Raw genomic sequence first — 14,994 nt, 5'->3', positions numbered from 1 at the left:
AGCTAAACAATAATGCTCAACAAGCTCAACCTATGATCATGTCATAAAATGCATAAGCTTTTATTCACAATTTGACTAGCTTAACCTATTCATACACACTAGCCTTTTCTAAACCCAAAATCCAACCCATTTGTCATTGAGTTACTTTCATTCTTATAATAACACTGTAAGTCCCTTTGCCACCGGATCTAACAAGATTAAGTATCTAATGTATAATTACGGAAATTCTTATACAAAAGCAATCAACACAATATACAAACACGAACACGAATATAAATAAACTGGAACCGTATATTACTTCAGTAAATGCAATTATAAGTAAATACCAAGTTCCTAAACACGAGAATATGACTGAAACCAAAGCTAGAAGATTCACGAGTTGCCACCAAAACTCTCTCTCTCTGTAACCTAAACCTTACATCTATATATATAGGCTTAAACATGGACCGGGCCGGGCCGACGTCTCGTGTAGGTCGAGCTCGACCAAGTCAACACATTGACCAACTCGAGGTTGACTTTATTATATGAAATAAAATAACGTTTATTAAAAGTACATATTCAATAGACTCAAGACAAACTTCTATAATGATGTTGTCACCCGGAAATGCACCAACAGACTCCCCCTTGACATCAACATTTAGAAGTTTTAATCGATCTTCAAAGTCTTCACTTGTAATGCATGAAAATAGTAACAGAAATGCCTAATCAAGCACTCCTTGACTATTGCTATCACTTATGACAATCATTAGTTAAAAAATCTACAATCAACAAATTTTCGTTAACTAATAATATTATGTCTTATTTTGGTAAGACTTGATCTTCATACGCTGCACATTGATCTTCAAACTGCAAAATCTCCGTATCCTTATGACAACTAACAAATCCAATACACAAATTGTAATTCTCCTTTAAACAGTAACCTCCAAATTAAGCTCCAAGCAACATTATCATGCCAAACATCATCACTTTAAAGTAATACAGACATCATTGCCTCCTCATGCAATTCGGATATCATCACTTCAGACATTATGCAAAATATCATCGCTCAATCTATTTTGATCTTCAAGCTTAACCGACATATGTTAAAGAAGTTGAATCTCCAACAATCAACATCGAATTTAATCAGCTCTCACAATGATAAGAAATTCTGTAACTTGAATTTCAGATATGTAGCACTCACAAGATCCATGTCTTCAACCAATAGTGTCTGACTTTGTCTTGTATCTTCATGAATTCACCAATCACCTAAAGTCTTTCATATCAAATCTCCCCTCAAGGTAAGCATCTCCAAAATACATAGAGAACCACTTAATCTGCAACCTCTTCACTAGTCACTGGATTAATCATCTCTACACCATTGGCATTAAATAAAGGTTTGATTTTTAGTTACTCGGCTACAAATGATTAACTTTATCACAAAAGCTTTTCGACAAAATTCCAAACACATGTTAAGCAAAAATCATGAACAATTTACTCAGATTTTCAATCACGGTCTTCAATTTTCATCTGATTCATTTGAATCACCTAATCTTAAATCAAGCGCCTTTGATCCAAAAACTAGGTCGGACACATGTCACACAGATTCAAAACCAAAAAGATACCATGACTAAACCCTGTCGAAACATCATGATCTTCATTGCTACGAACATCCAAGAATTTTGCATAGAAAACATGGAAGCTTTAAATTTTTATCCCCCCATTTTCTCTACAAAATTCTTAAAACAGCCTATATGTTTGTTTTTGGTTTCAACACATCTCCCAATCTCATCTTCATCCCACGGTTGTTCACATATGCAATCCAGAGATAACACAGTAGCTCATTGCCAAAACAACATCATGACACAATTGTTCGCATATACAATCAAGAGATAACCAAGTAGCTCCTTGCCAAAACAACATCATGACACAATTGTTCACATATACAATCAAGAGATAACCAAGTAGCTCCTTGCCAAAACAACATCATGACACAATTGTTCACATATACAATCAAGAGATAACCAAGTAGCTCCTTGCCAAAACAACATCATGACACAATTATTCACATATACAATCAAGAGATAACACAATAGCTCCTTGCCAAAACAACATCATGACACAATTGTTCATATATTTCAATAAAGAGATAACCCAGTAGCTCCTTGTCAGAACAACCTTTTTGGCCTGGTCTTGAATTCCTTTTAAGATTTCTCAGAATCTTCTATAAAGGATAGAACTCTAGCCACCATTGATTCGAGTTGTCTAAATTTAGAACCTAAAGTTGATCAAGTTTTCAAGTCTAATGCTTTATTACAGAAATTGAACCAAAACTCAAAGAGTTTACAAGTTCAATATTCCAACAAGCTTAGGCCAAAACTAAATCAAGATTACAAGTTCTTGACAATTCGAAAAGTGATTAATTAGAATCCAAAGTTGATCAAGTTTACAAGTCCAAAACTCGATTAACAGATATCAAACCTAAACTCAAAAGAGTTTACAAGTTCAATATTCAGACAAGTTTAGAACCTAAACATAATCAAGATTGCAAATTCTAAAAACATCCTTTACTCGAACAAAAGATACGTATCTATATAGAGCACGAAACTTCGAACTCCCAAAAATCAGAAGTTTGGTCGAGCTGGTATAAGGTCAAGGTCGAGCTCGGGCTAGGTCGAGGTCGAGCTTGGAGGTTGAGCTCGAGCTAGGAGCGTGGTCGAGGTCGAGCAAGGACGAGGTCGAGCTTGGAGGTCGAGGTCGAGCTAGGAGGTCGAGGTCGAGCTAGGAGGTTGAGCTCGGGCTAGGTCGAGGTCGAGCCTGGAGGTCGAGCTCGAGCTAGGAGTGTGGTCGAGCTCGAGCTTTGACTTGGTCGAGTTTGAGTTTGGCTAGTTTGTACCGAAGACCCGAATTAAACCACCTTTATTGTTGTCGAAACCTTAATCCCGAACCAAAAGAATATCTCCGTTGGCTTTGATACCACTTGTAAGTCCCTTTGCCACCGGATCTAACAAGATTAAGTATCTAATGTATAAGTGCGGAAATTCTTATACAAAAGCAATCAACACAATATATAAACACGAACACGAATATAAATAAACTGGAATCGTATATTACTTCAGTAAATGCAATTATAAGTAAATACCAAGTTCCTAAACACGAGAATATGACTGAAACCAAAGCTAGAAGATTCACGAGTTGCCACCAAAACTCTATCTCTCTGTAACCTAAACCTTACATCTATATATATAGGCTTAAACATGGACCGGGCCGGGCCGACGTCTCGTGTAGGTCGAGCTCGACCAAGTCAACACATTGACCAACTTGAGGTTGACTTTATTATATGAAATAAAATAACGTTTATTACAAGTACATATTCAATAGACTCAAGACAAACTTCTATAATGATGTTGTCACCCGGAAATGCACCAACAAACACTAGGTAGCTCATTCTACCATTTTCATCATCTTTTCAATAACTAGCAAAAAGATTCATCTTTTCTCATAACTTCAATTTTATCACAAGAGCTTATCAATTTCATAATCAAACACATTATATAACTCAATGACAACTAGGTTAACTAAGGAATTGGGAAAAATTAACCATAATTCATCCACGAACCCTAATTTCAAAGGAAAGATAAAAACTAAATTAAGGGAATTCAATACCTCAAGATTAAATGAGCTAATTCAAGACTTAAATTGAAAATCCTCCTTTCCCCCCTTCTTCGAAATTTTCGGCCACCACCACTCAAAACCCACAACCCTAGCTTTTCAATTTCTTGAATGAAGATTATATGATGGTGATGTTTAGTATGATGATTTCCCTTTTTGAATTAGAGAGAATTAAGCTTTTTGATTTTGAGAGAAAGGGATGGAATTGTATGAAGAAGTAGAGATGAAGAGAAGTGGAATATGACTCATAAGTCATATGGATGGCTGGCACTTTCAGGGGATGCCACGACCCATCCCACCTTTTTGTGGGTATTTTACCCGTTATCCGCTAAAGTTCCAACTAAATTAACCCCATAACTAAAAACAAAATACTAGAAAATTAATTTAATGTCAAAACTATTAAAAGGGGTTAATTTCTTTTACCTTAAAATAATTGGGGTGTTACATTTGAATACTTAATTGCATGTCGTCAACCAATTGTTAATAGATGAATTGGTATCTAGTGGAGTCTAAGACTGAGAGGTCTTGGGTTCAAATCTTGGTATGAGCAAAATGCTCCTAAGAATAGAGACAGGGGTTTTTCCAGTATGGGTTTCCTCTGGAATTGGAGTTGGGTATATGAAAAAGCATGCCGCTGAGCCTAAACTTACCGTTAAAAAAAATTGCATGTCGTCAGAATTTGGAAGCAGGAAATGTGCATACTCTTTAAGGGGATTTAATTCGTTGTCTTTTCTTTATAAACGAGAGTAAGTACCCGTGCGTTGCGGCGGTGAGACGATGGGGTGATAGCTAGGTTATAGAGTGTGATATGTCAAAGGAGTTGATATGTCATAGAGTATGATAGTCAAATGCCTTAGCCGTACGGGCTCTGCCCTCAAATTTAAAATTTCGTCGAAAGTATATCGAATGACATCTCTAATGAAAGAGCATGAAATTTTAAGAACATCCAGATAATTTATATAATTTATCGATGTACGTTTTTGAGATAAAAGATTTCGAATGAATTTAAAGAATAAATGATTTATGGAGAAGAGAGAAAAAAATAATTGATTGATATTTGATGAGAGAGAAAAGGTGTTTGGTAATATAAAATTGATAAGGGGACATTTTAAAAATGTAAATGTTGAAATTTAATATTTAGACAGAGACTTTTTGTTTTATAATATAATATAGATATAGATAGTATAGATTAGAACGATTTTTACCAAAAGGTTTAAATAGTTCATTGGATTCAACTAACACTTTCTTTTTTAATCAAGAATCAGTTCGGGTAATAGCACATGTCTTTGATCACCACCACTTTAAGTTGGAAACGTATTCAAAGACGTGACATATTTTAAACAAAAATCCTCTACGATGGGCTTACCAATTATTTAAGATGGATAAATGATGCGTTATTTTCGGGATAGGTTAGTTAAAGTACTTATCTTTTTAAAAAATTGACAACAAATACTCATTCTTCTTTGACGGCAACAAGGACGTTCATTTCAATATTAATCAACGATGATTCATAGTAACTATTGTCCCTTTTCCTTTTTTTTACACGAAAGGTTTTGGTTTTTCTTACTAAAAGGTTTTCACTTAAATGTCATGACAAAAAATCAACATCTCCTTTCTTGTATTCTCTAATCCTCTTGTAGTTTCTCCTCCAAATATAACAGTAGTACATATGATTTGCACGTTCGATACATCATTTAAGTGTTACCGCCGACAACACCGTCACCGCCTCCCATCACCACCGCTGCTATTAAACTTCCGATCGCGTTGGTATATGACTAGTATGACATTAACTATGTAAATTATAGGATCACTAGAAGAGTAGAAGTTCACGACTTTTTAACTTTATTCCCTAAATTCAACCGATAATCAATTCAAATATTGAATGAATTTACATGCATCTTAAAATTACTAAAAACGCCATTAACAGATACTTCGTATTCAATAAGTAAAAAGTTTGTTATTAGCACGAAATATATAGTAAGGATTTCTCTATGATAAACATGTATAAAAATATTATACATTTCATATAAATAGTGTATCATCTAAACATTTTTATGCATACTATAGGTTTATAGGATTGTCATTAGCAAGAACTAATAATGATATTTCCTAACGACAAGCAACTTTGACTACAAAGCATTATTTATCCGCATAGCATATTTCAAAGAAATTTATGCAATATTTGCGTGTGGACCAATCTATGATCCATGTAACTTTAAGAAGATTATTATCGAGAAATCTCACCATATGCACACACTATCGTCCCAAATTCACTACCGATGCATAAGTTCTTTTGTGCCATCGCTGCATCCTGTATGCATCCGATAGAGATCATGAAACCAAAAAAACTTTAAAAAATACGGAGTATTATACAAATGATATCCAATTTCATCAAATCTAGGATATGGAAAAATAAGATATAACAATAATTTTCATTTATAAGAACAATAAAACCTAAAAAGAAAGAAAGAATGCCACATTGATATTGCCCATTTACATTGTGGATGACTGGAGTCTACATCCAAAAGGTAAAAAGTTAAAAAAGGCAATTGAATTATTGCTCCTAAAATAATTAAGTCAAGATAAATTCTTTTGCTTGTTTATATACTGAAATTTTAAGATAGTTTTTGACCATTTTTACCTCGCATATTTTTATTTTTACCCTCTGGTTCAATTTCAAAACAATGATCTTTTAAAAGGGCCTCTTTTTGATACTCCACGATAGTGTATCATGACATGTAAACATGAATACTAGAACTTCTAAAGGAAAGACATAACGGACACGCCTGAACGACGTCGTCACACTCACTACAAACACATAGATGCCGACACGGTAACAACACAACCGATGCCACTCTTTTTCCACACGCTTTACACCCGGGTCCACTCACCACTACAACTCGTTCCGGGTCAATGTATGACGACTCGGCGTCTTCCGCTTCACGCTCCGCCACCTCCACCCCCGTTGACACACACGCGCCGCCGTTACCTACCATCGCCTGCTGCAGTTGTACCTGCAACGCCGCTGCCACTGCTTCTTGCGCCCTCGCTCTAGCTTGCCATACCTCGGCTTCCGCGCTTAGCTGGGACGCCCGAGCCGATAGCTCTGCGTGGCGCCGAGCCGCTTTCTCGGCTTCCATTTCTTTTTCTTTCATCATACGTGTTGCTGACTCATTCGCTGCTCCGATCAGCGCATGATAGTGTCGCTGCCTCTTTTCTGCTAACTTGCGCCTGAACTCTTCCCCCTATAAAAAAAATTATGCAAGTTTTCTTTAAATACCTAGTAATTTAGTAAAAATATTAAAAACCCATGAAAAAAAAATTGGATTTTGGTAATGGGTTTTACTTGGGTTTGAAGATAATGATGGATTTCATTTGCTTGTTGGTTGATCAAGGTTGATAAATCTTGTGATAAGAGATGATCATACGAATGTTGTTGTTGGTGCTGATGATGATCATTGAAAGCTAACTGAAGACCTGTTGAAACATCAATGTCGTTTCTTGATTGATACTGGGAAACATCCATGAATTGTTGATTACCATGAGAGTGTTGTTGGATATTTGACATGAATTGATTCATTGTATCTTGTCTTCCTTTGTTTCTTTGACTTGTATTGCAATTCCCAACTGTAACAATATCACAAATCCCATTATTATTATTATTATTATTTCAATGTATACAAATACATTATTTATGGTTTTTTCTTAACAGCAGGCCACCAACTATTTTAGAGTGTTGTATTTCCAAAGTGTTCAACCACTTGGACACCCTGACTGAGTACTTAGATATAAATAATGTTGTATAGAATAGAATAAAAAGAATATATAATATTACCTTGGAAATTATTATTATTATTATTATTATTGTTGAACAGAGAGTGGTTGAAAGATTGATGATCAAGAAGATTAGTGGCTAATCCATCATGATCACTACCAGGTTGAGATGGCAAGGAATATTTATTATTCCCAATTTGGTCTTGTATGTTTCTGCATGTCAAAATGAAACATGTATATAAATTTGATGATCCAATCCAATCCAATCAAATGTGATGGGGGATCAATTAATTCAAAGAATTAGTACCTGTTAAGAAGAAAAATATTGGATGAACATTGAGCTTGAACAGCCATGAATTGTATTGTTAGTTGTATGAAGAATTTAGAGTAAAAAATGTGGTAACAAATGAAAGAGGTATAAAATAGAGGGAGGGAGGGAGGTGGGAGTGGGTTAATAATAAATGGCAACACAAAAACGCATGATAGAGAAGACGAACAAGGTGCCCTGGTGCAGTGTGGTGCCCAATTCAAAACACATTGGGCGGAGTCTTCAATGTCTTTTCTCCTTTTATTTAAAATATATAAATTTTCACTCACAATTATGGATGCAAATGTTTAACTATATACGAACATGGTACTTGCGCAATGCGACGACAGTAGTGGAGAAGACGGTCTGCTTTATTAGGAATTTTGGTTAGTAATGTAAAGAAAAAAAAACAAAAAAGTCCAAAGATAAATAAGGTATTTCAAAAACAAAAGTATTTAATAGAAAGATATTTACTTTATTAGGGTGTAAATATATATCTCACTAATGTACGGTGTGTTGGAATGATGAAATTTACTTTTAAAATGCTTATCGTCAATGGAAAACTACCAAAGTCTATTTTGCAACACTTTCTTAGAGTACTAGACATAGATCATCTTTGAATCTCTGTTTTGTACAAGTTTTGGAGAGTTTGAGTTTATATAGTTTGATAAGTTTAAGCTCATCAATAGTTATATTTGTATTTGGATAAACTTAGAGAGTTGAGATTCTAATTTCAAACCATTTTCAAGGTATCATGGTTAATATCAGGTAACTTTATAAGGGGCAAGGGTGTAGTCGGCTAATTTTATCGGCAAAAACCATCGGCTAAATCGGCAAATCGGAAATGCTATGGCACGTCACTCGACAAGTATCGGCAAGTTTAATCGGCAAGAATTGACATACTACATCGGCCAGTTTTGGCCGATCAAAGTGAACGTTGGGAGCGTCCTTGTTGACCTTTTTTTTGTGAGATTTGAACGTTGAGAGTTTTTTTTTTTTCCTTTTCCATCTTCTATATATACAAACACATATTTATCAAACAATCAAACTATCACATACATCATTACTATCACATACAATCAAACACCAAACTATCAAATTTCATAAGGCAAAATGTCTGACGATGAACTACCCATGTATATAATTCCTGAGTTCTCGTCATCGTCATCGTCTTCCGGCGGCTTCGAGTTTTTGGCGTTTGTTGCTCTTGCAACCTTAGAATAAGACACTGCATCTTCTTCTGCAAACTCACGAAGATATATTTGGAGAGATCGGCACTCGGCTCATGAAAGATTGATGAACATGTACTTTGTGGATGAGTCGATGTTTGAGGATGATGTATTTCGCCAGAGATATTGTATGTCGAGGAGGTTGTTTTTGAAAATCGTGGAAGATATCACTGCAGCATTTCCATGGTTTCGGTCTTCGGCGAATGCGGCGGGTATTAGAGGGTTCTCGGCGATTCAAAAGTGCACGTGCGCGCTACGGCAACTCGCGTATGACAACCTCGCCGACAACAATGATGAGGGGTTGTCGTTCTCTACTAGAACGGCTCGTGAGTGTCTAGACAACTTTTGCATTGCCATAAAGTATCTTTATGGTGAAGAGTATTTGCGTTCTTCGACTAGCCACGATGTTGCGTGTTTATATAAGGCGCATGAAGCCCGACATCATTTTCCTGGCATGATCGGTAGCATCGACTGTACCCACTAGAGTTGGAGAAATTGTCCACATAGTTTGCGTGGGCAATACCATTGAGGTGATCATGACCGCCCGACTATCATACTTGAGGTCGTTGCTTCCTATGATTTATGGTTTTGGCATGCGTATTTCGGTGTTGCGGGCTCAAATAATGACATCAATGTTTTGAAGCAATCACCATTGTTTATTCCCGAGGTGAATGGGAAGTCTCCTGAGTACGGCTTTACCGTAAATGGGCACCGTTACGATAGTGGATACTATCTAGGGGATGGTATTTACCCACCATGGTCTTGTTTTCTTAAGGCATATGCATACCCGGTTGCGAGAAAGGAGAAGGTTTTGAAGAAACTTCAAGAGTCCGCGAGAAAATACGTTGAGCGAGCATTCGGGCTTCTGAAGAACAAGTGGGCGATCATCGAACGACCGGCACGGATGAGGGACAAAGAAAATATCATTAACGCGATGTATGCGTGTGTTATTTTACATTACATGATACTCAAGGACGACGGCAACGCGATATCACCGGTGTACATCAGGGATCCTTCTAACGATATTCGTGCTACCGACCCTAATTTTCTCTATCGCTTACGTAACGAAGAGACGCATTACATGTTACGTCGTGATATTACGGAGCACGTGGGAGATCTAGATATCGATGTTTAGTGATCTTGTTTTTTATTTTTTAAGTATTTGTGTGTTTTATGTTTTAAATAAATGTAATGTTTTATTTAGTTGTATTGTGTTTTTAATAAAAGTGTAAGGTTTCTTTTGAAAATATTTTCAATTGGCAAATTGGAAAAAAATTGGGACTATAGCATGTAATTTGGCAAAGTTTGGCTAGTTTTTGGCAAAAAAATCTTCAGACAAGTGGCGGCTTGTGATTGGCTTGTTTCTTGCCATTTTTTGCCAATTAGCCATAAGTGTGGCACTACACCCTTGTCCCTAAGAGCTATACCTTTGAATTCCGTTAACACAATCTTCGGGTTAGTTATGAAATATTTGACTATGGTCAATACATTATACACATCTCAAATCTCAATATATTATGTTGCTGGCAATTTTTTTTATTTAGGCAAAGTTAGTATCGATTCAGACATGTTGGGGACAATTTTAACCAGCGATTTGCTGGAGCTCTAACCCCCTCCTCATGGAAAATACCTTGAAATGAGAAACCTAAGACTTGAGTATGAGATCTTGAAAAAAACTCACTTTTGGGGCCCATGTTGCTGGCAAATGAGTCAAAAACTCATCGTCGTTTTGTTTTTTTATTTTTATATGCATCTTATAAAACCTTATTTTAAAGAAAAACATTATTTTTAATTTTCTTAGAAGATTTACTATTTGTATTTTCTTATAAGAGAATGATTGATAAAACTAAATCATTGGCCTAAAAATGAACGAACGTAATTAAAGATAAGATACATATATGTGTCAAAATCAAAAATAAATATGAGCAAAGTGAAATAATGCCCGACATTTGTCAAATGATGAACACCGTCGGATCACTAAGGATGACTTTTGTCCCTGCTCGACGGGTGGATCTTGCAGCTAAGCTCCCTTCTGCTTTTGCACTCGAAGGCCAATCTCCGTCCTGCCCGAAAAAACCTTTCCATGTCTCCGTTACCTTTTGAGGTATATGTTTAGATTTAATTAAATTTTAAGTCTATTTAACGTTACTCATTTATATACATGTGTTTATATTCATTGCCAAACCACGTCATTGTGATGCACCATTATATTTGCACCTGGAGTTCGTATATATGGCAAACTCAAATTTTCCCCATTGAAAACATCTAATGTGGATCCGGTCCAAGCATCTTCACGCTCAAATTGAATAATGATGATCTATGCTCGATCAATTATAATGTCAGTGAAACATGATTGTATTTTCTATATTGGCTTATGGTATAATAGCGATGTTTATATGGACGGATTGACTTAATCCGGCTCAATTACGTGAATCAAATTGATTTTTGGTTCTTAATTAGAATATTAATATGACGAAGCTTTCAAACTGACTCAATATTTATATTTGAACCGAATCAAGCCATTTCTTAAAATATATTGATGATGTTGTTTTCCAATTATTTCCTAGCTAGAAATTAAAATGTAAACCAAATTGTCAAAGATTTGTTAAATCCAAATTAAAAAACACCTTTGTCAAACTTGGGGCGAGGGGATTAGGGAAAATAAAGGGGCATCAAGTGTGTTTCGTCGTATATGTCAAAATCTAGAAAGACATTTCGAAAAGAATAAAGTATAGCTAGGGCGTAACGAAATTAGGCTTAGATGTCCTTAACAATCAGCAATGTCTATGGACCATTTATATCGAATTCAAATCAAACAAATCTATAAACTTTAATGAATGTATATTATTATGCTAACCAAAATAACAATTTTATTATGATGTGAATAACTTGGTTAGCCACATTAGCTAGAAATCTAATGAATTTGCTGGGATTGAATTACTAAAATGTCCATGACAACCCATATGGCCGGATCTTGGACCATCATTTGGTTGGGTGTGTGAGTCATAAGTGATTGCGAAGGAATAGAGAAAGCAATGCCCATATCTTTCTGTTTCAGCATTACTTGTTTTGTGGATTATGACCATTTGACAACACCAAACCAAACCAACCCTCGACCCAATGCTTACGGCATGTCTTTTATTCATCATTGTTTTCATTTTTTGGTATAGCTAGTTGTCAAGTATAAATCAGGTAATAAAACACAAAACATGATCCGTTTATACTTAAAAAAAAACAACCTTAATTTGGTGTAATAAATTCCTACTATTATTCAAACATAATCATAGTTAATAATGATTCTGCATGATTTTGTTAGATTTTCGTTGATCATCAAACCCCTTTGTATGTGAAAATGCTTCAATATTCTTGATAATAACCGCCAAATACTAATATTTATAATGGACGTGACATGACAATATTTTGTGTTATTGCATCGCTTTCTAGACCAAGTTTTAAATAGAGTACGTGGTCGATGAATGGTATACATGGTTAATTTGCCCGTATGATAGTCGCATTTTTGGACATTATTATTATATATGCTATCATGGACGACTTTCGAGATGTGTTTGTCATCCAACTGTTTCTATTGTGAAATAAAACTTGTATCGACATCTAATAACATGCACACTATAAATTAAATACGACATATCTTTGCTATTTTTACAATGATTTCATTTTTCTCGATATAGTACATTGTTGAAAATGTGTTTAATTTCGGCCTTTGTTTCAAGTATGAATTTAAAGTGGAAAACCCCCCTCCATTTGGGGTTAAATTCAATGACAAGAGATGGAAAAAGGTAAAAGAAGAATAAAGTGTGTGTGTGTAAACGAATTTCACCACCATGAAAATTGAAAATCGTGAATGATGAAAAGAAAGAAGAAAACACATCGATCTCCCCATTACATTACATCAAATTATTCAACTATGTATGTAAAGGTGGGAATATATGCCAAGAAAGTTAAAGGGGGTTGTTGGTAGTGGTGGGTAATTAATCCTCAACCAAGAATGGTACTAATAATTTGCTTTAATCAGTGAGGGTGGTAAGAATTAAAGAGAGAAACCAACAAACAAAAGGTGAAAGACTTAACAAAAAACACAAGAATGTGAAAGAGAGTGGTAGGAAATAGGAATGGTATCATATCTTGCAATTTTTCTTTGCTTTGGTCCCATGTCATGGTGGGTCTTCTCTTTGATACACAAGGTCATATGACAACATCTTCCAATGTCTGCAATTCATTATTAAAATTAACTAACAATATTAGTGTAATTATAAGCATTTTTTTTCTCTTAGAGCACCCCCAATGGTCACTACCACTACTAACTAATACAGTGTTATATCAGCAAAACCTTTTTTCAATACATTTTTCTCAATTTACACCCAATACCCAATACATCCAATACTAACCAATACACTCCAACATATTAATTTTCAAACTTTTAATAAATAAAACCACAAATATAATTTATAAAATAAACACAAATATTATATTTTACACTTTTAGTCCCCCAACGTTCGAATTCAAAAAATTTACACTTTTAGTCCCTATGTCACTTTATATAAAACAACGTTTTTCAACTCATTCTTTCAAAATGGCGAGACAAATGTGGACTGAATCCGAAGATCTTTTGTTATGCAAGTGTTGGATAGAAGGATGTGAAATGCACTTCCCAACCCAACAAACTGCTTGGACCAACATATCAGAAAGCTTCAACAACCTCACAACTGAAGGTCCACGGACCATATCTCAACTACTCAATCGCTTCAAAAAAATTCGCAATGAATGTAAGGAGTTTGAGCCAATCTATACGAGGCTGAAGGCAAAGAGGAGGACCTTATCTGATGAGTTACTCTATGCAACGACGCATCAGGAGTACCGCGGGAATTATGGGAGGGGCTTCCGTTACGAGCAATGCTTCATGGAGTTTATCATGGCTTCCTACTTTCGAAACGTTTAATTAAGTGTGTTTTAGTCTTTTAATTAAGTGTGTTCTAATGTGTTTGTTTTTTATGTGTCTACTTGTAATGTGTTTGTGTGACGTTATTTGAATAAATAAAATATTATATTTGAATATATAAAATTATAAAATACCATTTTATTAATAAAAACTAGTACAACACATAAAATAAAAAGCATTACAAACTTATCATGTCTTGGAGCAATTTAACAACAGAAATTATTCATTGATTTCACTCATATGATCATATGCTTCAAGGTTATGATCGTAGAAGCAAGTTGTTCCATAGCAATTTCAATCTTATCGATCTTCCCCTGCAAATAAGTAAAGTACTGACACTCAAGTTCAGTACAATGCCCGGTTTGTATGTAGGTTATTTGCTGTTGACACCATTCCTTCTTCGCTTTATGTTTGAGACCAACTTCAAGCAGTTCCTCTTTGAACCTTTGGTGGTCGACGATATCAGCCATGATACGCTCATGCACTTGATCGACGGTCATTGGTGGTTTTCGGTAAGGGGCATTTGATGAGGAAGCCATATTAAGAGTTTGTGTGTTGATCAGAATTGTTTGATCAATGCCAGTATATATAGAAACAAAAAGACGCTCCTCTAACGTTCAAAATTCAAAATATTTACGCTTATAGTCCCTCAAACGGCCAAATAATTCAAAAACATTTATACTTTTAGTCTCTGAACGGCTAGCCTGGATTGTCACTCTATAAATACCAACCCAGAGTACAATTCAATTTCATTACCATTCCAACTTTCATTCTTCTACAAATACAATTCACTCTTTTTAACCAAATGGCGTCCTCATCATCGTCATCTAAAAAAAATGTTCACCGACCTCGTTTGACCGAAGATGAGATGAAAAAAAGAATCATGGATGATGTCAAAGAGGACACACTACTTCAAACTGAAATCTCTATGGTCATGGGTTCCTTGCGGAAGAAAAGACGACGATCCGAGCAAATGATTGAGGCAATACAAGCACCAGGCCGCAAGGTCTCGAACCACGAAGAACATTATTCTTCGTTTCTGCAACAAGAGATCAAGCAGGTCAAGAGCGTGGTCGATG

At 35.4% G+C, this 14,994-nt stretch overlaps 2 protein-coding genes across 3 annotated transcripts; one reads left to right on the top strand and one right to left on the bottom strand.

Moving 5' to 3' along the window:
- Positions 1 to 5,621: 5,621 nt before the first annotated feature.
- LOC122578993 (BOI-related E3 ubiquitin-protein ligase 1-like) lies at positions 5,622 to 7,966 on the bottom strand. Of its 2 annotated transcripts, XM_043751068.1 has the most exons (5): positions 7,730 to 7,966; positions 7,484 to 7,635; positions 6,995 to 7,275; positions 6,540 to 6,893; positions 5,622 to 5,959 (listed from the first exon to the last, which is right to left on the bottom strand). In XM_043751068.1, the coding sequence occupies exons 1-5, from the start codon at positions 7,774 to 7,776 to the stop codon at positions 5,876 to 5,878; spliced, it is 918 nt and encodes a 305-aa protein (XP_043607003.1). In that variant the 5' UTR covers positions 7,777 to 7,966; the 3' UTR covers positions 5,622 to 5,875. The 2 variants fall into 2 exon arrangements, with proteins under 2 accessions (XP_043607003.1, XP_043607002.1); XM_043751067.1 differs by lacking the exon at positions 5,622 to 5,959 and having other exon boundaries at positions 6,069 to 6,893; positions 7,730 to 7,960.
- Positions 7,967 to 9,031: 1,065 nt separating this feature from the next.
- On the top strand, positions 9,032 to 10,093 carry LOC122611009. Its single transcript, XM_043783961.1, has 2 exons — positions 9,032 to 9,431; positions 9,489 to 10,093. Exons 1-2 carry the CDS (start codon positions 9,032 to 9,034, stop codon positions 10,091 to 10,093), a joined length of 1,005 nt encoding a protein of 334 aa, XP_043639896.1.
- Positions 10,094 to 14,994: the final 4,901 nt, after the last annotated feature.

The sequence above is a fragment of the Erigeron canadensis genome, chromosome 8 (assembly GCF_010389155.1).
Source record: "Erigeron canadensis isolate Cc75 chromosome 8, C_canadensis_v1, whole genome shotgun sequence".
Classification (NCBI taxonomy): domain Eukaryota; kingdom Viridiplantae; phylum Streptophyta; class Magnoliopsida; order Asterales; family Asteraceae; genus Erigeron; species Erigeron canadensis.
This window is presented reverse-complemented; position numbering and strand designations above follow the sequence as displayed.

Coding starts and splice junctions, on each gene's coding strand:
- LOC122578993 (XM_043751067.1), bottom strand. CDS start 7,776: ATGGCTGTTCAAGCTCAATGTTCATCCAATATTTTTCTTCTTAACAG. Junction 7,276..7,483: donor TAATAATAATAATTTCCAAG/GTAATATTATAT, acceptor ATATTGTTACAG/TTGGGAATTGCAATACAAGT. Junction 6,894..6,994: donor ATCATTATCTTCAAACCCAA/GTAAAACCCATT, acceptor TTTTTTTTATAG/GGGGAAGAGTTCAGGCGCAA.
- LOC122611009 (XM_043783961.1), top strand. CDS start 9,032: ATGTACTTTGTGGATGAGTCGATGTTTGAGGATGATGTATTTCGCCAG. Junction 9,432..9,488: donor CATGATCGGTAGCATCGACT/GTACCCACTAGA, acceptor AATACCATTGAG/GTGATCATGACCGCCCGACT.